Source organism: Rattus norvegicus, chromosome 14 (assembly GCF_036323735.1).
Source record: "Rattus norvegicus strain BN/NHsdMcwi chromosome 14, GRCr8, whole genome shotgun sequence".
NCBI lineage: Eukaryota > Metazoa > Chordata > Mammalia > Rodentia > Muridae > Rattus > Rattus norvegicus.
The window spans coordinates 2,252,596-2,276,334 of record NC_086032.1 but is presented as its reverse complement, the minus strand read 5'-3'; the positions used below and the strand labels follow the sequence as shown (position 1 = coordinate 2,276,334).

General features: G+C 42.5%; 1 protein-coding gene across 6 annotated transcripts in view; it reads left to right on the top strand.

Annotated features, from left to right (window-relative positions):
• The window catches only part of Rpap2 (RNA polymerase II associated protein 2), a 78,286-nt gene extending 55,917 nt beyond the window's left edge, over positions 1 to 22,369 (top strand). For 5 of the 6 annotated variants that reach the window (XM_063273014.1, XM_008769929.4, XM_006250548.5 and 2 more), the window contains 2 exons: positions 16,010 to 16,156; positions 22,034 to 22,369. In XM_063273014.1, coding sequence (XP_063129084.1) covers positions 16,010 to 16,151 — 142 coding nt within the window. In that variant the 3' untranslated portion in view covers positions 16,152 to 16,156; positions 22,034 to 22,369. The other variant, XM_008769928.4, reaches the window with a different exon arrangement.
• Positions 22,370 to 23,739: the final 1,370 nt, after the last annotated feature.

The window sequence follows — 23,739 nt, the reverse complement described above, 5'->3', positions numbered from 1 at the left end:
TCTCTCTCTCTCTCTCTCTCTCTCTCTCTCTCTCCCTCCCTCCCTCCCTCCCTCCCTCCCTCCTAACCCTGCCCTAGGAGTTTACAGGCACCCTGTGGTGTGGAAAAAGCAGCATTGATCTTGGATTGCAGTTTTGCTGGGGACAAAAATTCAGAAAGTAATAGCAAGACATTGGTTCCAGAAGGAGACCAAGAAGCTAGGGAGATGGCTTTGTGGGTAAAAGCACTTGTATGCAAGCATTCGGATCTGAGTTTGAATTCAGCACATATGTAAAAAGCTGGGTTTAAAGTGTAAGTGTCTGTAATGCCAGTGTTGGACAAGACGGTTCCTGGAAGCTCATGGGCCAGCATCCTTGGTGAGAAGACAAGCACCGCCTCTGAACAAGATGCAAAGTGAGGACCAACTCCTGGGGTCTGTACATGAGCACTGCATTCACACACTCACTGTACATGCATATATGCACACATGAATATTCATACACATGCACATTCATGCATGCAGAAAGGAGTTACAGCAGATATATTTGGTAAAAGATGGTGGAGTTACCTCAAGAAAAAATGGGTCTCCTCAGCCAAGTATTTCAGTGTGACCTCATCCCAGAATTATGTCTCCTACTCTGATATCTCCCCTGGAAGATGGATGAGATTCTGTTTGTTGATCATTTCTATTTGAATATCCCTCAGGCACTTCAAGACTCAAAGTCTAGATCAAACCTATCTTCCCTTTCAGATGACCAACCCCTATTTCTTTTGTTTCTTCCTAATTACCCAGCATTGAAAACTGCTAGGCACAGTGGGAACTAGAGAGGCTGGGACAGGAGAATTGCTAAGAGTTCAAAGCCAGCCTGGACCACAGTGAGACCTTATATAAAAAGTGTGGTTAGGGGCGGGGGCTCTTTTTCTCTTGGTGGCTATTCTTGGTCATCAACTTGGCTACATCTGGAATTAACTAAAACCAAGTGGCTGGGTGCACCTGTGAAGGGTTTTTCTCAATTAAATCATTTCAAGAAGGAAGACCCACCCTAAATCTGGATCTTTTTTGATGGAAAGAGTCACTTTTAATCTTGGCTACACATTCTGGTGGCAGCCTATCTGAAGGACATGGGAGGAGGAGGTTCTGCCTGCCTTTGCTCTCACTGGGCAGTCCACTGGCATTAGTGCCTACTTACTCTAGACTCCAGAGTCTTCGAGAGACTGGGTGAGAAATCCAGCCTTGTGAGCTGAATAATTAGTGGATTCTTGGACCTTCAACGAATAGACGGCTGTTACTGTACTAACCAGACTATAAGCCATTCTAATAAGTTCCCTTTATTTATGGATGGATGGATGGACGGACAGACAGATGAACAGATGGATGGGTTCATTCTTTAAGTTCTGTTCCTCTGAAGAGTTCTGGCTAACACACTTGCCCTTTACCTCCTATATTTGATTATTCTGACTTAGTTTTGTTTTGTTTTGAGTCAGATCTCACTATGTAGCCCTGGTTGGTATGGAACTTCCTGGACAGACCAAGCTGGCCTCAAATTCAGAGCCACTAGTCTCTGCCTCCCAAGCACTGGGATTATAGTCTGTTTTGTGAGATTCCTACTGTGACTGCAATGCACCAGCATAGACTGCCTTCCTGAATAGAACTGCTTGCTGTGTGTCCGTTTCGTCTGTCCTCCCAGCTATTGTCTTTTCATTGAAGCTTAACCCTGATCGTGTGCTTTATTCTTTATATTTTGTTTATTCGTGTGTATATGTATGTCTGTATGCATGGACATATGTTTGATTGCTCACTGAGGCCAGAAGAGAACATTAGAGCCCCTGGAGCTGAAATTACAGGCAGCTGTAAGGTGCCCAATGTAGGTGATGGGACCAGAACTCAGGGCTCCTGGAAGAACAAGCAGGACATGCTCTTACCTACTGAACCATGTCCTGTATAGTGGGATTAAAACAAACAGAAAACAGCCGCCACTTAGGCAGAGACCCCACTCCTGCCATGCAGAGAACATGCAGTGACTGTGGGCCCAGGTCTCACAAGATACTTGTGCCGTCCATCCCTCTATGGCTCTGGGACAGTACAGAGGAGGTCCAGGAAGATGCAGAGCTGTAAGTTAGGGTGAAGGCCTGCGGAATGCCGTTCTCTGGACACAACCTTTGCAGTGGTTAATACACAACAACTACAGTTACCTACAGTGGGCCCACACAAGGACAGCCTGTCAACAGTCAGACATGGGAGCAGGAGCGGCTCACAGGGCTCGCCCTTCTACTTGTGAACCACCGAGTATTCAGGCTCCTGGAGGCAGAGAGATCTCTCTATTTAAGTTGTGTACCTTGTACTGAGCCCAGGAGGCTCTAACAGTTAACTCCACACCCACTCCACACTCACACAGACAGCCCAAGTTAATCAAACTCAGAGAACTACAACACAAAATGAACAGACATGAACATGAGAGGGTTTTGGGAAGGATGGAGGTAGGGGTAAGAGTGGTCAGCATACACTGTACATGCACAAAATTTTCTAAGAACAAATTATTTTTTGTTTATTTTATTTATAAATTTATTTTTATTTTACTTTCATGACTTCCCAGCCAGATGACCAGTGATGTGGCCTCATCATATCGTGTACCATTTCTCTTTATCAAGCATCTGGCAGCTCTATGGCTGACGCTTGACTGTACGTGTCTGACTTGTACTGAAAGCTCATGTTCCGGGTCACAACCTCACCTCCCGTGTTAGTCGCCTGTGAATGCAACCTGTAAAAAGATTCCCTTTACATGTCAGTGTCTCCGCAACTAGTGAACAGCGAGACCTACTGCTTCACCATGGTTACGTTTAACCACTGGTCCAATTCAGAATGCAGGAGGGGCGTGTTTGCCTCGAGTTCCGGCTACTCAGGCTAAGTCAAAGAACTACATGAGCCTGAGAGTTCAAAGCCAGCCCAGGCACAGAGCAGTGAAGACAATGGGGACTTTGAATTATTGTTTCTTTATACTGGCTGCCCATTAGCATCACATCAGGAACTTTAAAAATACATTTACTAATGACTGTTACACAAATTTTGATTTGCTGATCTTTGTCTGGACAGTTTTGTTTTTTAGTTTCTAAGGGGCTAATACACAAAGAACCAAGAATCATTGCTTTAACTCAGGTTTATTGGGGTGCTAAGTAGGAATGTGTCAGGTAGCATTTGTGAACCCCAAAAGGCCACCAAGAAGCCAATTCCGATGCAATCGTATTAGCCCAAGCTTGGCCCTGCCTCCGTCTCTGACACAGTGGAATGGGAGGGGACATCCCTAAGTTTAGTTTAAGGCAAGTATTTATAGAGACAAGAAGGGGGTTCTAGCCTGGAACACCGGATTGGGGGCCATTTTAGCCTTTAACATAATTGGCTGGTGTTGGGAGTCAAACCATAAACTTAACCTCTGGTTTTTCCTCGTTGGTGGTGGGTAGAAAGTGAAGTGCCAGGGGCAGGCTTGTAACCTGGGGGTGTAGACTTGTTGAGGAATAACCTGGGAACTGGTGCTGGGTACTGGCCAGTTGGTTAACTTGAGTTCAATCTTAGGTTATCTAACATGGAGTTTGAACCCAGAAGATTTTGTCTCTGAATAAGGCTGACTGGACCGTGTGTGACAGGCCCGCTTAGGCTGTGGCCCACAGTAGACAGGACAGTTAACAGGAGGAGGACTGCCCACTTTCATTAGCATGTTTACTTTGTAATGGCAGACACTGTGCTTTATTTGAAGAGCCTAACACAAATGGCCTTTGAAAACCATGAGACCTGCTCCATTCTTAAAATGAATCAGATGTGTGAGCTACTGTGGTCTCGTGGTTAGAAGTGCAGACTGTGGGGATGCTTCTGGGGTTATTTGCGCGTCTGTTACTGACTTACATGACCTTAAGAGAGGTGCTTGGGCCTCACACCTGCTGCAACTTCACAGAAAGGCCAACAAGTTAGTCCTATTTAAAAAAAAATATTTTTAGAAATCACTGTATTGTTGTAAACCACTCACTTGCGTTTGGGATCCTCAGAGGGCTGGGGTTGGCAAGAGAAACAGTACATTTCTACCATCCATTGTGAAGTGTCTGAATGTGAAGCTCAGCTCTAGCCTCTCTGTGCTTGTTTCCTCCTCAGGGTCAATAAAACAAACAGTAATTGCCACAGCCTAGCCATGGCCTAACCTGTGTTACCTTATAGAAAGGAGGAGGCTCGGCAGTACTGACTGGACTTTTAGCCCAGCTGTTTGTCGTCTTCTTGTGGAGAGGAAGTCTGACCCAAAGGCTAGACAAGTGTTTGTGGGCTCCCTGCCATCATTAGGCTTTCTGTCTCCTGTTCAAGAGGCCATACAGTAACGTAGGTCCAAGGTACAGGCCAGTGGAGCATCAGGAGGCAGAGTTAGGCGCATCTCTGAGTTCCACACCAGCCTGGTCTACACAGAGATTGACCCTGTCTCAAGAAGGAAAAGAGAAAGGAAGTTCATGTTAAATATGAAACCTGAAATTTGAAATTCCAATCATTTGTATTCTGAAGAGCTCTAAATATAGAGGCAGGATTTTTTTTTTTTGAAAGTATATACCCAATTTCTTTTTCATTTCTGAGGAAGATGCCTCACATAACATCTGGGGATTCTGAGTACTCAGCTTTCTGAAGACAAATGACATCTTGAACTTCTGTGTTATGGGTCACAGGGTGTGAGTGTTCATCTCTCTCAGTGTGAGTGTAGGTCAATAAGGACGGGTTCTGGTTTAATCCTCTGTCATTTAGTTCTTCTGGGGAGAAGGGTAAATCCCAGCTCAGTTTCTAGAACAGGATAGACTGGCGCTGAATCACACTTGAGAAAACTAGGGGTGTAACTTCATTAAAATACCAGTTAAAGTTGCTTTAGGTTTTCACCTGCACCGTTCTTATGGTTCATGGTACCTGTAACCCCAGTACTCAAGGGGCTGAGGCATGAGACTGGGCTTCGAAGTGAGACCCTATCTCATTTTAAATGAAACATAAAGCTATCTTGTCTGTCCCAGCAGCCTTTGCTTTCCTTTGAGTCTATTCTCGTAGACTGTCAGGAATTACATTAGTTATTTAGAACTTTAAAATAAAGTCTCATCCTGAACCCAGGCCAGCTTAAAATGTGTAGTAGTCTTCATACTCCAGCCTCAGAAGTTCTGCAATTACAGATGTGAGCCTCCACCCCAGGCTTCATCAAAGAGAGGGTAGGAGAGGCAAGGGTCTGGAGTTTGGGGTAGGGGTGTATTTTTGTTTCATTTTGTTTTCTTGTAAGGCCAGTGTTATCATTTAATACCATGGTATCTTTATGGTCTTTATGCATGGCAAGCAACAGAATGGATTCCCTCCCTGCAGCAGAGCTCTGTAAGAACCCAGTAATTTCTCAAATCTGATAGGTTAAAGAAATGTGGCTTTTTGCTTCCTGTCCCTTCCTCCACCCATAACCATAGTGTGCTTTCTGGTGACATTTACTCTCACAGACTGTCACAGCTTTCTTCACTCAGATCATTTGTATGTGAGGAGATGGTTGTCCAGTGCCTTTTACAACAGCCCACCTGCTCTCAGAAAACCCCGATGATCAGTGCTGAGGGTGGAGTCCTGGGAGTTCTCTGATGCAAGTGCCCTTGATATTTAAGAAGTGTTCATTCAGACCGCTGTAATATACAATATTCTAGCAGTTCCCAAGTGGAGGCCTGTGCTTTAACGCGTATGCCATGACTGACACAGCAGGGATCTGAAAGGAGGAGGCCACAGAAAATCCTAGTCCAGTGCTGACTTTCAGTGCCCTACGGACGGATAACACAGCATGGAATCTGCTAGTTAATTCTATTTGCTCGATAAACCAAAACTTGAACCCTTTATGTGGCTCCATCTGGTGACAGGATACAAACCCAAGATCCCTGGGTCTTCCGGGTCTCAGTGGGCCATTTTCACAGCTCTAAGTCCCGACTCTAATGCTTTATTAACGATCCCTCAGTTGTGATGCCCGACTTTGAAGCTCTTCCCAGCACCGTATGTAGTTCCTGTTAAGCAGGTGTTAGAACAACACATGGAGCGCCTGTCCTAACCTGACGCCATCTCGCCGTTTGATGTGTAACATATGTGGAGCAGTGGGCTAAAGGGCGTGTCTGTGGGATGCTGTCTGACACTTGGCTTTGCTTTGTTCTCGTGCTGTTTGCCACACAGTGAAGAACCAGCTGTAGATGGCCCCGTGTTTCCCCTTGCATTTCCATGAGAAGTCTCTTCTCCTGTTGGTGATTTATGTTACGAGTTTGCATCACCTGCAGAGTGTCACCTGCAGTCCTGCTACTGTCCCCTCTGCCCTCATTCCCATTTGGGCAGACTTTTAAACATTAACTTTTAAAACATTCACTCGTGTTCACATTCTCCACCAATGATTTAAAGATATTTCCTACAGAAAGCACATCATCAAATATCAACTCTGATGTGTCTATCTCTCAAGTAGAAGTTTTTCAGTTCATTGTTTTCTTTGGTATCCAGTATTAGAAGTGTGAAAGTTAAAGTAGATATATCGGTCCCTTTCAACACATGATGGGTTCTCTCTAATGAAAAAGATGGATTACGTAACTCAGGGTGGACACGTGCCTGTAATCTCGGGAGGCTGAGACAGAAAGACCATGTGAGTCCTGGAATTCACAGTCAGCCTGGGCAACATAGCCTGTCTCCAAAAGGAGAGAAAAAGCATATATGGGCCTAGAAAGTCAGTTTAACAAAAGTGGGGTAAGCATTTGATAAGATCCTGCAGGTGTACTTCAGAGATAACTTAGAAGTCCTGCCACGCCTTCCATTGCCTAGTTCAGTCTTGGGGTTGTTAGGTTTTTGTAGTAGTGAGGTCAGACAACATCTGTACTCTGAGGCCCTCTGTTTCACTGCAGCGAGAGGCCCGCTGGGAGCGGAACCCAGGCAGAGCTGAAGCTCCATGGTATCAGGATGACCATGGACGGAAGGCGAAGTCAGGCCATGGGGGTAGACAACTTTAATCACTGCTGAGGCAGGCAGATCTCTGCATTCAAGGCTAGCCTGGTCTACAGAGTATGTTCTAGGACAGCCAGGGCTACACAGAATTTGTGTCTATCCTGAGTAACATAGTTGGTTCATGGTTATTATTCTTTTTGGAGCCAGTTGGTTGCTCTATTGGCTGGTTTTAGGACAGGAAGTAAGGTAAAAACTACAGACAGCCAGAGACACTTAGCTGGGTTTCCTCTTGGGGGCATCAGCACTTCCCATGAGTCAGTTCTGGCAGGAAAAAAGGTGTCCTAGAGACACTTGTCCCCTCCCTTTGCTTGCTGTACTGGCCAAAACAACACTCCCCAAGAAACTGGGATTTCCCCAGGAACTGCGTGCAGAGAGAAGGAAAAGGCTTAAGTGCAGCACCAGGTAGAAGAGAGACGTCTCCTGGAAAGACTTCACGGCCTTTGACTACCTTTCCTGCACCACCTTGTAGGAAACCAGGAGCTAGGACATGGGTCAGTGACGGCAGGTGACACCTACACCAGGGTGCCTAGTTATGCTTATTTCTTGCCTTCTGTTCAAACTTAAACCTCATTGTCAGGACTTAGGGAGCCAGAGGTGTAACTAGATTTCCTTATTTGTTCCTCTTCCCAAAGTGAACACATTGAGTAAGTCTCCTCTCCCTGCATTTCACTGTTTGGCTGTTGGGTTGGTCTGTGGGGATGGGAGTGGATCCACTTCTGCTGGGCTGCCAGAGCCCAGGCTCTGACCCTGACAGCTGACAACACAGAATTCCAAGATAGACAGTGAGGGAAATGCATGCTGAGGTGGAGGCTCCTGGGTAGTGCTGTGCACCTGATGAATTTAAAGCTCCTTTCAAATCCCTCATGGGTGTTCTGGGATATTCTGGCCAGAATATGCAGCTGTATGCAAGCAAAAAAGGATCAAAATACCATCCTTTTCTCTAAAAATGAAAGGGGGAGATTTCTGTGATAAAGAAAAATCACATTGATTATGACAGAGTGACTCCTTAAGCTGCCTTCATGTAGTTACTGGTTAGCTCCAGTGTGACCGTCAGGATAAAGGAGCCCAGTGGTGTTCTGAAGTGAGGGGCACAAGTAAACAAGTAAATGAAGAGACAGGAAAGTCGGTGGAGAGGAAGGCAGAGTAAAGAGGTAGATGAAGGTGAAGGTTGATTGCCATGGGAAGGAGTCACAGGAAAAAGCCCACAGCCGAGCAGAGAAGACACCCCAGAGGTGAGACAGACCGAAGCTGGTACAGGGGCAGGATTGGTCAGTGCAGCTGAAAGAAGTGAGCAGGGGAGCATTCTCTCCCAGATAGAAAGCTTTACAAGAAATGTATTGATTGGTAAGACAGGGATGGTGAATCCCCAGAAGTTCTTTTATTGAAAATAGTTTTCATTATCCTGGGTTTTTTTTTTGTTATTCCATATGAATTTGAAAATTGCTCTTTCTAACTCTATAAAGAATTGAGAAGGAATTTTGATGGGGATTGCATTGAGTCTGTAGTTTGCTTTTGGTAAGATGGCTATTTTTACTATATTAACCCTGCCAATCCATGAACATGGAGATCTTTCCATTTTCTGAGATCTTCTTTCTTTCTTCAGAGACTTGAAGTTCTTGTTATACAGATCTTCCCCTTGCTTGGTTAGAGTCACACCAAGGTATTTTATATTACTTGTGACTATTGTGAAGGGTGTCTTTTCTCTTATATCTTTCTCAGCCTGTTTATCCTTTGAGTAGAGGAAGGCTACTGATTTGAGTTAATTTTATATCCAGCCACTTTACTGAAGTTGTTTATCAGGTTTACGAGTTCTCTAATGGAATTTTTGGGGTCACTGAAGTATACTTTCATATCAACTGAAAATAGTGATATTTTGACTTCCTTTCCAATTTGTATCCCTTTGACCTCCTTTTGTTGTCTAATTGCTCTGGGTAGGACTTTGAGTATTATATTGAATAGGTTGGGAGAGAATGGGCAGCCTTGTTTAGTCCCTGATTTTAGTGGGATTGCTTCAGGTTTCTCTCCATTTAGTTTGATGTCGGCTACTGTTTGCTGTATATGGCTTTTACTATGTTTAGGTTATAGGCCTTGAATTCCTGATCTTTCCAAGACTTTTATCATGAAGGGCTGTTGAATTTTGTCAAATGCTTTCTCAGCATCTAATGAGATGATCATGTGTTTGCTTTCTTTGAGTTTTAGTGGATTACATTGATGGATTTCTGTATATATTGAACCATCCCTACATCCCTGGTATGAAGCCTACTAGACCATGGTGAATTAGCATTTTGCTGTGTTCTCTGATTTGGTTTGCAAGAATTTTATTGAGTATTTTTGCATTGATACTCATAAGAAAAATTAGTCTTAAGTTCTCTTTCTTTATTGGGCCTTTGTGTGGTTTAGGTATAAGCATAATTGTGACTTCAGAAAACAAATTTTGTAGTATCCCTTCTGTTTCTGTTCTGTGGAATAGTTTGAAGAATATTGGTATTGGGTCTTCTTTGAAGGTCTGATAGAATTCTGCACTAAACCCATCTGGTTCTAGGCTTTTTTTGGTTGAGAGACTTTTAATGACTGCTTCTATTTCCTAAGGGGTTACAGGACTGTTTAGATGGTTTATATGATCCTGATTTAACTTTGGTACCTGGTATCTGTCTATATAATTGTCCATTTCTTCCAGATTTTCCACTTTTGTTGAGTATAGGCTTTTGTAGTAGGATCTGATGGTTTTTTAAAATTTCTTCGATTTCTGTTGTAATGTCTCCATTTTCATTTCTGATTTTGTTAATTTGGATACTTTCTCTGTGCCCTCTGGTTAGTCTGGCTAAGAGTTTGTCTATGTTGTTGATTTTCTCAAAGAACCAGCTCCTGATTTTGTTGACTCTTTGTATAGTTCTTTCTGTTTGTACTTGGTTGATTTTAGCTCTGAGTTTGATTATTTCCTGCTGACTACTCCTCTTGGGTGAATTTGCTTCTTTTTGTTCTAGAGCCTTCAGGTGTGCTGTCAAGCTGTTAGTGTATGCTCTCTCCAGTCTCTATTTGGAGGCACTCAGAGCTATGAGTTTTCCTCTTAGCACTGCTTTCATTGTATCCCGTAAGTTTGGGTATGTTGTGTCTTCATTTTCATTAAATTCTAAAAAGTCTTTAATTTCTTTATTTCTTCCATGACCAAGTTATTGAGTAGTTCAGCTTCCATGCATGTGTGGGCTTTTTGTGTTTTTGTTGTTATTGAAGACAGCCTTAGTCTGTGGTGAACTGATAGGATGCAAATGGGATTATTTCAATATCCTTGTATCTATTGAGGCCTGTTTTGTGACCGATCATATGGTCAATTCTGGAGAAGGTACCATGAGGTGCTGAGAAGGTATAGGATGAAATATTCTATAAATGTCTGTTAAATCCATTTGGTTCATAACTTCCGTTAGTTTCACTGTGTCTCTGTTTAGTTTCTGTTTCCATGATCTGTTCATTGATGAGAGCAGAGTGTTGAAGTCTCCCACTATTATTGTGTGAGGTGCATTGTATACTTTGAGCTTTAGTAAAGTTTCTTTTAAGAATGTGGGTACCCTTACATTTGGAGCATAGATGTTCAGAATTGAGAGTTCATCTTGGTACATGTTTCCTTTGAAGAGTATGAAGTGTCCCTCCTTATCTTTTTTGATAACTTTTGTTTGAAAGTTGATTTTATTTGATATTAGAATGGATAATCCAGCTTGTTTTTTTTTTTTTTTTTTTTTGGTTCTTTTTTTCGGAGCTGGGGACCGAACCCAGGGCCTTGCGCTTCCTAGGTAAGGGCTCTACCACTGGGCTAAATCCCCAGCCCCAATCCAGCTTGTTTATCAGCACCATTTGCTTGAAAAAATTTTTTCCAGCCTTTTCTTCTGAGGGTAGTGTCTGTCTGTGTCACTGAAGTGTGTTTCCTGTATGCAGCAAAATGCTGGGCCCTCTTAACATATCCAGTCTGTTAGTCTATGTCTTTTTATTGGGCAATTAAGTCCATTGATGTTAAGAGATGTTAAGGAAGAGTGATATTTGCTTCCTGTTTTTTTCTTTTTGTTAGAGGTAGAATTGTGTTTGTGTAGCTATCTTTTGGCGGGCTAGTTGAAAGAAGATACTTCTTCTTTTCTTGCTTTTTCTAGGGTGTAGTTTCCCTCCTTGTGTTGGAGTTTTCCATCTACTATCCTTTGTAGGGCTGGATTTGTACAAAGATATTGTGTAAATTTGGTTTTGTCATAGAATATCGTGGTTTCTCCATATATGTTAATTGAGAGTTTTGCTGGATATAGTACCCTGGGCTGGCATTTGTGTTCTCTTAGGGTCTGTAAGGCATCTGCCCAGGATCTTCTGGCTTTCATAGTCTCTGGTAAGAAGTTTGGTGTAATTCTGATAGGTCTGCCTTTATATGTTACTTGACCTTTTTGCCTCACTGCTTTTAATATTCTTTGTTTTGTGCATTTGGTGTTTTGATTATAATGTGATGGGAGGAATTTCTTTTCTCATCCAGTCTATTTGGAGTTCTGTAGGCTTCTTGTATGTTCGTGAGCATCTCTTTCTTTAGGTTAGGTAAGTTTTTTTCCTATAATTTTGTTGAAGGTATTTACTGGACTTTTAAGTTGGAAATCTTTCCTCTCTTCTATACCTATTATCCTTAAGTTTGACTTCTCATTGTGTCCTGGATTTCCTGGATGTTTTGGGTTAGGAGATTTTTGCATTTTCTTTGACTGTTGTGTCAATATTTTCTGTGGTATCTTCTGCACCTGAGATCCTCTCTTCTATCTCTTGTATTCTGTTTGTGATGCTTGCATCCATGACTCCTGATCTCTTTCCTAGGTTATCTATCTCCAGGGATGACTCTCTTTGTGATTTCTTTATTGTTTCTATTTCCATTTTTAGATCCTGGATGGTTTTGTTCAATTCCTTCACCTGTTTGGTTGTGTTTTCCTGTAATTCTTTAAGGGATTTTTGTGTTTCCTCTTTAAGGGCTTCTACTTGTTTACCTCTGTTCTCCTGAATTTCTTTAAGGGAGTTATGTATGCCCTTCGTAAAGTCCTCTATCATGAGATGTGATTTTAAACCGGAATCTTGCTTTTCCGGTGTGTCAGGGTATCCAGGACTTGCTGTGCTGGGAGAACTGGGTTCTGGTGTTGCCACGTAGCCTTGGTTTCTGTTGCTTATGTTCTTGCACTTGCCTCTCGCCATCTGGTTATCTCTGATGTAAGCTGTTCTTGCTGTCTCTGACTGGAGCTTGTCCCTCCTGTGGGCCTGAGTTTGTAATCTTAGGAGTAAGAGTGCTTCTTGGATACCAGCTCTCTCAGGGCAGGCTTTGGGTCTGGAGAGCTGTGGGACAGGCTTAGCTCTGGGCGCAGACGGAGACTGGAAGGATCCTATCCCAGGCTGTCCCACAGTTCCTGTGCCCTGTGCATTCCTGGAAGGTCCCTCTATGGACAGTTAGTGGAGTGAAAGTCAGGTCTCACCTGTGGCCTTAGGAGTTGAGAGCACACCTGGGAAACCAGCTCTTTTCAGGCAGGTTTTGGGTCTGAAGGGCTATGGGACAGCCTTAGCTCTCCAAATAATAGTTTTTATCCTTCCTTCTGTTAATGTGATGTTTTATTTATTCATTTGGTTGTTGGATCATCTTTTCATCCTTAAGATAAAACTAAATCATAGGTGAATGATCTTGATATCCTGTTTGATTTCTTAAATACTCATTGAGAAGTCTTAGGTGTTTCTGATACTCTACCCCCAACCCTGTGCATTTTGCTTTAAAGACGAGGATGATGTCAGAATAAACTTGGATCCTTTTGCCTTCCATTCTGGGCAGTCGTTGGTTCTCATTCTGTAAGATACATAAAATTCAACTGTGAAGCTGAAGCCATCCAGTCCTAGGCTTTTCTGTCAGGAAGCGTATTAGGAATGAATGTTCATTATGGGACTTGCTATTGGTTTATTTGTCCTCATAATTGAGCGTTGACAGCTCGTGTGTGTCCATTTCTAATATTCCTTCCAGTGTAACCACTCATTTCCCATCCTGTTTCTAATGGGACCTTGTATTTCTGTGCCATCAGTGGTAATATGTCCCTTTGTATCTCTCGTTTTATTTGGAGCTTCTATTTTTCTTTGCCAAGTCTAATTAAAAGTTTGCTCATTTCTTTTCAAAGAACCATGTTCCATTATCTGTTGTATGTTTTTTTCAGTGCCTCCCCTCCCCCATTTTTATCTGCCCTCATTCATCTTTTTCTCCTTCCACAAATACTGGGATTTGCCAATGTTGAAGATACCCATGTTATGTGGGCACTAGTAGCTATATGAATATCCTTCTTGGTATTACCTTTGCTGAATTCCACAGGTTTTGTCATGTACTTTCCATTTAAAGAAAAAAAAAATTGAATTCCTGAGCTGGGTGTGATGGCACAAACCTTCCAGCACTTGAGAGGCAGAAGCAGGAGGGTCTCTGTGGATTGAGGCCAGTGTGGCCTACAGAGTGAGTTCCAGGACTGATAGGGCTATGGAGACTTTGTCTCAAAACAGCAAAAACAAAACAATGCATTGCCTTTTGTTTTGCTCAGTTACCTGCTTATTGAGAAGTGTGCCGCACAGTTCCGTGTGTTTGTGACTTATGAAGGTTCATTTGATGTTGAGGTCTAGTTTTATCCCATTGTGATCAGAAAAGCAAAATATTTCTTTTCTCTTTCTTTTTTAAGACTTGACTTGTGACCTAACATGGGATCTATCTGCAGAACATACATGTGCCAGTGAATAGAATATGTATGTTTAAGCTGTTGTTCTGTTAATGTCTGTCACATTTGTTTAATGTAGAATACAGATTAACTCTGATGGTTCTTGATATTTTTGGAGGGGGCAGGGTTGAATTCAGTAATAAAAATAGGGTATTAAAATGCCTGACTTTTCCTGGAACCAGTCCCTTCTGATAGTGTATTTCACTCAGTAGTATGCACTAACAGTAGTTGAATATCAATGTATCACTTCCAAATGATTCAAATTCATTGATCTACTGCTCCTCATTTTGTTAGAGGTCTGTTTTGTGGGCAAAAGTAGCTACTACTGCCTGCTTCATTTCCACGGTCTTTCCTTGTCAGTCTGTCCTTACTGGTGCAGGGAGTTTCCTCTGGGCAGCATATTGTTGGGCCTTGTTTGTCTATTTTGTTTTGGTTTTTAAGACAGGATCTTACTATTAGAGCTCCGACCTGGCCTCATTTTTCTCAGGCTCTTGAGTGCTAATTTACAATTATATATTACCATACCTGATAGCTCTTGGTTTTTTAGTCCATTTAGACAATCTGTATCTTGTTTTGTTTGTTGAGATTATGATTTCACTATGTATCCTAGGCTATCTTTGATCATTCCACAACCCTTTAGTCTCAGCCTCCTGAGTGCTAGGGATTACAGATATCTATTATCTTTTAATAGTAATTTAATCAATTTGGCTTTTGTCATCTTTTACTTGTTTTGAAGGCCCTTTTTTTCCTAGTTAGTCCTCTTGGTTTGGTTATATATACTATAAACAGTATTCATATTTATTTCTCCTATGCATCCCTCACCTAGTGTGCTTTTGTGTGCTTCTGTGTTTGAAGGTTCTCTGCTTTTCCTCATGGATACAGGACTCTCTCAATCATCTCTTGTAAATTGGTCTGGTAGCCCTGGATTCCTTCAGTTTTTCCTTCTTTTGAAAGGTTGTTTGCTTGGTTGTTTGTGGTCCTTCAAGTTGGGACCTTGTAGGCTAGAGAGATGGCTCAGTGTCTAAGAACAGTGCTCTTCCAGAGGTCCTGAGTTCAGTTCCCACCATGTGGTTACATGGTAGCTCACAACCATCTGTAATGGGATCCGATGCCCTCTTCTGGTGTGTCTGAAGACAGCAACAGTGTGCTCATACATAAAAAAAAAAAATGGGACCTTGCCATGTAGCTGTAGTCCTAGTGCCCCCGAACTCATTATGCAAACCAGATTGGCATCAGCCTCAGATCTCCCTGCATTTCTGTGTCCTAAGTGCTGGGATCGTAGGCATGGATGGATACACAACTTCACTGGTATCTTTCAGAGTTCTGTCTTCTTGTGGGACACCTGTCTCTCTATTGCCTGTTTTGGGGACCCTTTTCAGGCCTTAATGTGAGGGGAGGTGCCTAGTCTTATTGCAAGTTTTGAATGATATTCCTGGGAGGCCTTCCCTTTTCTGAAGGGGAGTGGAGTAGAGGAGACTGGGGGGCTTGAGAGGACTGGGAATATTGGAGGGAGAGGGTAAACTCTAGTCAGGGTGTAATATATGAGAGAAGTGGAGTAGAGTGAACTGGGAGGTTGGAGGGGACTGGGAATAGAGGGAGGAGGAGAAACTGCAGTTGGGATGTAATATATGAGAGAAGAACAAAAGAAAAGAAAGGTTAGCACGGGGAATGGAGCTTGTCTCAAGTGCGCAGAGCTTTGAGTTCAGTCCATACAAGCACATTGAAAGTTTTCTAATAAAATCAGAATTTTGCTTACTGATGACATTTTGGTGAGAATTAAAGTCTCCATTGCATTTAGTCAGTCTTTAGAGAAATTTATTGCAAGTGTTTGAAGAAAGCAAGCAATTGGTGTTAAACGTTTTATGATATATAATTTACTTAATATTTTTATTAAAAAGAGTTACATCCCAAATGGCAAGCTTGATTTTTGTCCGCCGCCCTCCCACTTCACCCCCCGCCACAGTGGTAGAATCCAAACATTCTATATAGATTGTTTCTAAAGCCCCCCACACATACATTGTACAAATGAAGGGTTTATTAATTTTACCTTTTTCTAAGAGTTTTTGCTGGCATATCAAGTGTGTTAATAGGTACAGGCATGTAGACGTCTTTCCTCATTGATAGTGTTTGTTGGTCTTTGAGTCCAAGACTTCTGTCTTAGTAAAGCCCTTCTGAATAGGAATTTTGTTATTTCAAGGGTACATCTTTCTCAGGAGATTCACCACAGCAAGTTGAAGGTGAGTGTCCCGTGGTCCGTCTTGTTTCTTCATACACATTGCTATTATTGGTTTCAGGTTGACACCAATTCTCGGCATTCAGAAGCATTCTCCAAAAAATGTGGTATTTACACAGTTTATAGCCACCCTGCTGACAGAATTGCATCTAAAATGTGAAGATCTGGAAAACTTAGCCATGATATTTAGAACCAGCTGCTAACAATGGTAAGTTGGATTGTGTCTTTCTATTTTGTTAGCTGTGTGAGCTTCTGATCATGCTCACGTGTTCACAGCCACAGGTTTAAATTTTCAAAAACCAAGTGCAAACCTCAAGCTGACTTTAGCTTGCTAACAACTCAGCTACCCCTCGTCCTCAGCCGTCTCTGCTGCTTCCTGTCCACTTGACTTTGTACCTGTCCTTGTTGCAGGTCCTCCTTGTACACTCTGCAGCTCCAGTTCTTGCATTCCAGGACACCCCCCTTGTCCCACCTGGGAAGTGTTTCCCCAGGAAACAGCAGCTCACTGCAGTGGCCTTCATGAGCATTCTTGGTCTGCTGCCCCAAGAGTGACATCAGCCTCTTCCTAGCAGCATCTCAGTTCCCTCAGTACAGACAAGAGGCAAATCTGTGTATCTAGCTTTGTTGAATTTTATCCCTGCTTCCAGGAACACTCTAGTCTTTTGCCCTTGCAGGTGACCGTTAGAACATCCCTGAACTGTATTCCTTCTGTTTTCTCATTTCACATGCCCCTTCTTGTGCTCAGATAGGATAGATTCTTTTAATTTTGAATTTGCCTAATTTCTTTAATTAATTCAAAATTTTATTGTAAAAACCAAACACAGAAATACACATATGTAATAAGAATAAGAGATCTTCCTTACTTCTGCTTCCAATCCCCAAAACATACTTGTACTAATCAGTTTTTCCCCTCATTAATTTATTTTTTCAATTTGCCAAATTGTGACTGTTAGTATTAACTGACCAAAAATACCATGGATGAACTAAGGTGTCGCCCATGGTAATTTATTCATTCACTTTACATCCCAATCACTGTGCCACCTCCTGGTCCCCCGCCTCAAATAGTCACTCCTCTCTCCCCTTGTCCTCTGAGAGCGGAGGCCTGCCCTTTATCCTGGCACATCAAGTCTGCAAAGACTACATCTTCTCCCACTGAGGCCAGACAAGGCAGCCTAGTTAGGGGAGGAGGACCCACAGGCAGGCAACTGACTTAGGGACATCTCCTGCTCCAGTGTTGAGGACCCACATCTGTGCCAGGAGGCCTAGGTCCAGCCTGTGAGAGCCCCCAAGGGTCCAGGTAAATTAACTGTCTCTTCCTGTGTTCTACCGTTTTTATATCTGATTATATTACATTACTGTGCAGAGATCCTTTTTGGAGTAGATTTTCTCCTTCTATCACGTGATTTCCAGGGATTGAACTCAGGCTGTCATGTTTAACGGTGATTTGCCTGAGTAGTCATCTCAAAAGTAATTACTTGATTTCCTCCTCTCAAATCATGACCTGTTTTTTTTTTTATTTGTTATATAATCATTCATATACACACACCACTGCTGAGTCCATTTAGGGTTGCTTGTATGTATATTCTTTCATGGCTGACACTTGATGTTGGATAGCCAATCAAGAGGCTCATCCTTGGAGAGGACTAGTTCATTCGTTCTCCCCCCACCCCCTCTACAAATGTTTTCCCCTGCTCTGTTAGCATGTCTACTGCTGCTGCCCTTATTCTGGTCTTTGTTAGGCAACCATATTATTGAAGAATCATGGGTGAGGCTTCCCTGTTATTTCTAGTAGACACATCCCTCCTGGTCTTCGCGCCCCAGTGGTCTTCCCATGCCTTCTTCCTAGATGTTCCCTGAGCCTTGCTTGGGTATAGGAGTTGTGTTGGTGGTTTATCTGGGCTAGGCATCCCATAATGCATTGCTTGCTGTATTCTGAGTAGTTGGGATTTTCTGTGATGGTCTCCATCTACTCAAAGAGAAGTTTTTTTGGTGAGGGATGAAACATTATACTTACGTATGAGTAGAATGTATTTAGGAATTACGATGGTTTAGTAAAGTAGCAGTAATAGGTTCTCCTTTAAGATCATGACCTCATTAACCCTGGGTAGCTGGCTGGGTTTCAGCTATCAGACACTTAGGCTGTTTCAGTTTTGCAGCTCTTGTGGATAGAGTGACCGTGAGCTGTCTGAACAAGCACGTACCTTAGAGTCCTTCAAGTATATGCAAGGAGTGGGACATTTATCTTTACCTTTTTTCAGAATTCACTGATTTCCAGAGTTACTGTTCACACTTTGCAATCACACCAACAGTGGATAAAGGTTCCCCTTTCCCTGCATCCCTTCCAGCACTTGTTTTGTTGATCTTTGCCATTCTGACTGGGGTAAGATGATTTGTGAAGGATGACGAACATTTTTTAAGATTTTCTTAGCCATTTGTATTTCTTCTTTTGAGAACTCTGTTCAGATCCATAGCCCATCTTTGGAAGGGGCCTTTGTTGTTTGGTGATGGTTTTTAGATCTACCTATCCTGTGTATAGCTGGCATGAACTCTCTCCCATTCTGTGGGCTTCCTCTTCACCTGTGCCTTAGTTCCTAGGTAAATGGAGTCCTAGTGCTTTCCTGCACCTGTATCAAAGGATACTGTCTATGTTTTCTTCTGTCAGTGTTTCAGTTTTCACGTTTAGGTCTTTGATCCGTTTGGACTTAGCTTTTGTGTGAGATGATAGCATGGGCCTAAGCATGTGAACATCCAGTTTCCCCAGCACCAATGCTGCTGTCTTCTGTCATCTGTGTCAGATATTAAGTGGCCGGGGGTGCGTGTTCTCACGTTCGAGTCTCTGGTGTGTGCCATACCATTTTGATTACACTCCAGACTTCAAGCTATATTTCAGAGGTACGGTAATCTACGTGCCACGGGTCTTTACGATCAGGATTGTTTTGGCCAACCAGAGTATTGTGTGGACTTTGTGTATCACTGTGAAGAAGGAAATGGGGACTTTGTTAATTCTAACAATCCAGAAATTTAAAGTTTTCATCTCATTTAAATTCATTGAAGTTTTGATTTATTCCTGGATATTTCCTTTCTTTAAAGCTATTGTGAACTGGTGTGTGACATCTTCCTCTGCTTGTCGTTGGTGTATTTTTAAAAGCTATTGATTTGTGCAAGTTGATTCTGTGTTCTGCTACTTTGCTGAAATTGTTGATCATGACAGACTTGTAGGGACCTCTAAGGTATATTATCCTGTCATCTCTTCACATGGATGCTTTTGACTTCCTTCCCTCACCTTGACCTGAGTCCGTCAGTGTGATTTACTACATTCGTTGACTTGTACACGTTGAACCAGCCCTGCATTCCAGGGTAAAGCTAATTTGGTTGTGGTGGTTTACTTTATTTTGTTGAGGATCAATGTTCGTCTGGAATACTGACCTATAATTGTCTTTTCTGTTATGTCTTTATATGGTCATGGTTTTAGTATTAGGGTAATACTATCCTCCTCGATGGAATTTTGTTTGTGCTGCAGTGTTTCCCTGTTAGTTTCTGTTCATTGAGGCATTTCTTTCATGTGGTTAGTTAAGACCGTGCAGCTTGTTTATCTACTCAGAGAACCAGTGCTTAGATTCGTTCTATTTTCCTGTCGTCTATGGGACTCAGGTTAGGTTTGTTCTTACTCCAAATTCTTGAATTGCATCATTAAGTCATTTGCTCTTGCATCATTAAGTTCAAGTGTTCTTTCTGATGGTCTTTTTAACTCAGAACTATAAATTTTCTTCATAGGACTGATTTCAGTGAATCCCAGAAGTTCTGTTTGTTTTTTCATCTCCAGTCATTTTCTTTGACTTCTTCTGTGGACCTTTCATCATTTAGTAATGAGTTGTTTAATCTTACTGAGTTTATTTGCTGTTGATTTTTAAGTTTTACAACATAATGGTCAGAAAGGATACAGGAAATGATTTCAACCTTTCTGAATTTGTTAAGATTTGTTTTGTATCCCAGGATGGGGTCTATTTTAAATACGCTCCTATAGGCTGAGTAGAATATTCTATAGATACCTGCTTATAAATCCATTTGATGCATGACACTAATTAATTGGATGTTTTTGTCCCGATGACCTGTCTATTGATGAGAGTGTGGTATTGAAATCACTATTAATGGGTTGTTGGTTAATCTGTTTTTTTATAGTAGTTTTGTGTGTCTGTTTGGCCAGATGTTAGGATAGTGATCCTGCTTGCTTCCTGGTCCCTCCAGGTTGAAGCACTCTTTTCCATCGTTTTACTCTAATGTGGTGCCTTACAAACAAGACCAGGATGGATTTGTTTCTTATTCTTTCAGCCCACCTGTGTCATGTGACTAGAGAAAGGCGTGTGTTGTTTGCAGCCATGCTGCTGTCTTCTCATTTCCTTTCTTCAGTTTCAAGTATGGCATCCAGTAAGTGTCCCGTGGGCTTGGTCTGTTGGATAGGAATTCTTTCAGACTGTTTGGATCATGGAAAGTTTTTCCTTCTACAATTACAGCAGATAATTTTGCTTAGCTTATGTTACTTGTGCCTCTTTCTCTGTTCTGCATTACTTGGTGTCCTGTGTAATCCTCGTATCTGTATAGATATGTGTGTTGTCTTAGGATGCTTCGTCCTAATCTATGCCTACAAGTTGAAGGTTTAGTTTTGTCATGGCATCCCAGAGTTCCTTTCCTGTGCTTTTAAATAAAATAATCTTTGCCCTGTGAAGCAAAAGTTTTTCCTAAGGGAGGTGAGCTCAGATTGACTTGTATAAGCATCACTTTCAAAAATCTTTAAAAATAACAGTTAAGTTTGCAGCAGGAACACTAGTGGAATGATAGGGACACCAACCCACCCGCAAAACTTTCCACCCAAAATGTATCCTGTCTACAAGAAAAGCAGGGATGGAGCAGAGACTGAGGGAATGGCCAACCAATAAATGGCCTAACTTGAGATCCATCCCATGCGCAAGCACCAATCCCTGACACCATGGGCCCTGGAGGAGATAGGAACTTTACAGAAAAACCAACAAAGTAAACTAACCTGGACCCTGGTGAGCTCAGAGACTAACCCACCAACCAAAGTACACAGAGCCGGACTGTCAGCATAAGTTGGGAGGGAGTAACTGTCTAACAGATTGATAGAAACCACTCCCTCTTTTCCCCATGGTGTAGAGCCAAGGGCTTCACTTATACTAACCAAATACCTTCCTACCGAGCTACACTTCTACATTCTGTTCTTGCTTGCCTGCCAGGAGACCTAGGCGTCCCCACACAGATGTAGCAGATGTGCAGCTTGGTCTTCGTGTGGATCCTGAACAGCTGGAGCAGGGCCTGTCCCAAAAGCTGTTGCCCGCCTGTGAGCTGTGCTCTTCTGGTCTGGCCCTAGTGGGGAGGATGTACCTAGCTCTGCAGACTTGATGCCATGGATGGGGGAAGGATATTGTACGAGGGGCTGACTGGGAGGAGGGGCAGTGATCAGGATCTAAGGTGAATAAAAATTAAATGGTCAGTTTGGAATTTTAAATCCAGTTGTCAGTTCATTACAGCCATGTCCATTGGTGGGAAGGCTTATCAGGCATACTTGGAAACACATGATGCCTAATTAGAAGTCATTCTGAACCTTTAATTAATGGATACCAGTTAAAAGTCATTTAATTAGCACATTTTAAGCATGTGGAAACAGGTGGTATTCAAGTGGCTTATGGACTTTGTCAAGCATAGATGTTTCAATAGACTTTATGTACATTTCTCACTTGCCCCACACTTTCTCAAATTATAAAGGATTATAAGTGAACAAAAACCATATTACTTTGACTATATAGATTTTTTTTCTGCTTATATGGTTGGTTTTTATTGACCATGGGATATTGAGTGTAAAAATTTTAACAGGAGGGCATAGAAGAGAGAAAACTGATGTTTCTTAGCACTAGATCACTTAAGACTTTCTCTGGGATGGAATTTGAACCGGGTCTCTGCCCAGCAAACCACAGAGTGTGACAATGATGCAGAGGAGACGGAACATACAACAATGGCTGTTGTAGATGTTAAAATGTTTAGGTTTCTTATCCAAACTCTTTTTGTTTCCCAGATATAACTTTGGAAGACAGAAGATGAATGCTTCTCACCATACCTAGAGTTTTAGCCAGTTAGGGTCCATGGGTGACTGATGACTAAGTGTGTAACTTCCTCAGACGCAGAAAAGCCATGCCCCAGCAAGAAGGAAGCTCTTACATCTAGACCCTTGAAACACAGGATATGAGGGAAAAATGAAGTCTTAAATTGAAATTTGAGTGAATGTTAGAGAAAATGTAATTATTCTTTTTGATTATAGCCAAAACTTAAGAAAATGATATCTGTGGCATATTGTAAACTCTATCATACAAATAACAGCAAAGTTAGATCAATAAATGTGATCTTCAGTGAAGTCACTTTTTCAAGAGCTGACTGCCCAGCTCTAAGCTCTCACCAGAGACCTCCTGTAATGCAACTACTACCCCCACTTGGTACCACGACATCCCTGTCCTCCTCCTCCATGGTTAGCCTGGGGACTACCCTTGAGCTCCCCATTCACACCTTTTCACCAACCTGCCAAATCTAGCCAGGGTCTTACACCCGGTACCCAGCCTAGTCTGACTACCCCCAACTACCCTCAACCATCCCCATATACACAGCAGTGAATCTCGTGGTTTCCAAGGTATCCCACATCTTGCCTAAATGATCACTCCCACCTAACAATGCCAGCCAGGCTTCTGGTAGGACCTGCCCTACCTACAGCCATCTAACAGGTAACTCCTACACTGCTTCTAGCCATCCTACTTGGTAGCCTGATGCCCCACATCCCATGCCCCCAGCCTCATCTGACCAGCCCTGCCTGTGCCACAGCCAACCTCCAGACTTACACCAGGACTTACCCCAACCACCAACAGAACCTTTTTAATCAGCTTCCAACTTGGTACCCACACTTCCCAAATCCTCCTCCCAGGTTCTAACCAGGTAAGCCACCCTGACCTCCCTCCCATCCATGCCTTTCTACAACTGGCCAAATCTAGCCTGGGTGCACAACTAATGCACCAAACTAGACAAGATGGATGAAGCGAAGAAGTGCAGGCTGACAGGAACTGGATGTAGATCTCTCCTGACAGACACAGCCAGCGCATGTCAAATACAGAGGCGAATGCTAGCAGCAAACCACTGAACCATGGACCCCCATTGGAGGGATTAGAGAAAGGATTGAAAGAGCTGAAGGGGCTTGCAACCCCATAAGAACAATGCCAACCAACCAGAGCTCCCAGGGACTAAACCACCACCCAAAGACTATACATGGAATGACCCATGGGTCCAGCTGCATATGTAGCAGAGGATGCCCTTGGTCCTGCAAGGTTGGACCCCCAGTGTTGGGGAATGGGGGGGCCAAGGGAGAGGTGGATGGGTAGGGGAACACCCTTATAGAAGAGGGAGATGGGGAGGGGATAGGGGACTTATGGACAGAAAACCAGGAAAGGGAATAACATTTGAAATGTAAATTTAAAAAATCCAGTAAAAAAATTAAGAAAAAAGTTTATATATATAAAAAAAAAAGAATTGAGAAAAAAATGCTGAAGCAAACTCAAAGTTAAATGAGGATGGAATTTTAAAAACCCAGTATCTCAATTGGGAAACTCACAATCTTTACACATAGGATGAATCAAGCAGAATATCAAATCTCAAAGAAGAGAATCTAGACAAGTATGGTATATGAATTTTTTTAAAGGCAGGAAAGGAACACACAGGTTATATGGACACCATAACAAAAAC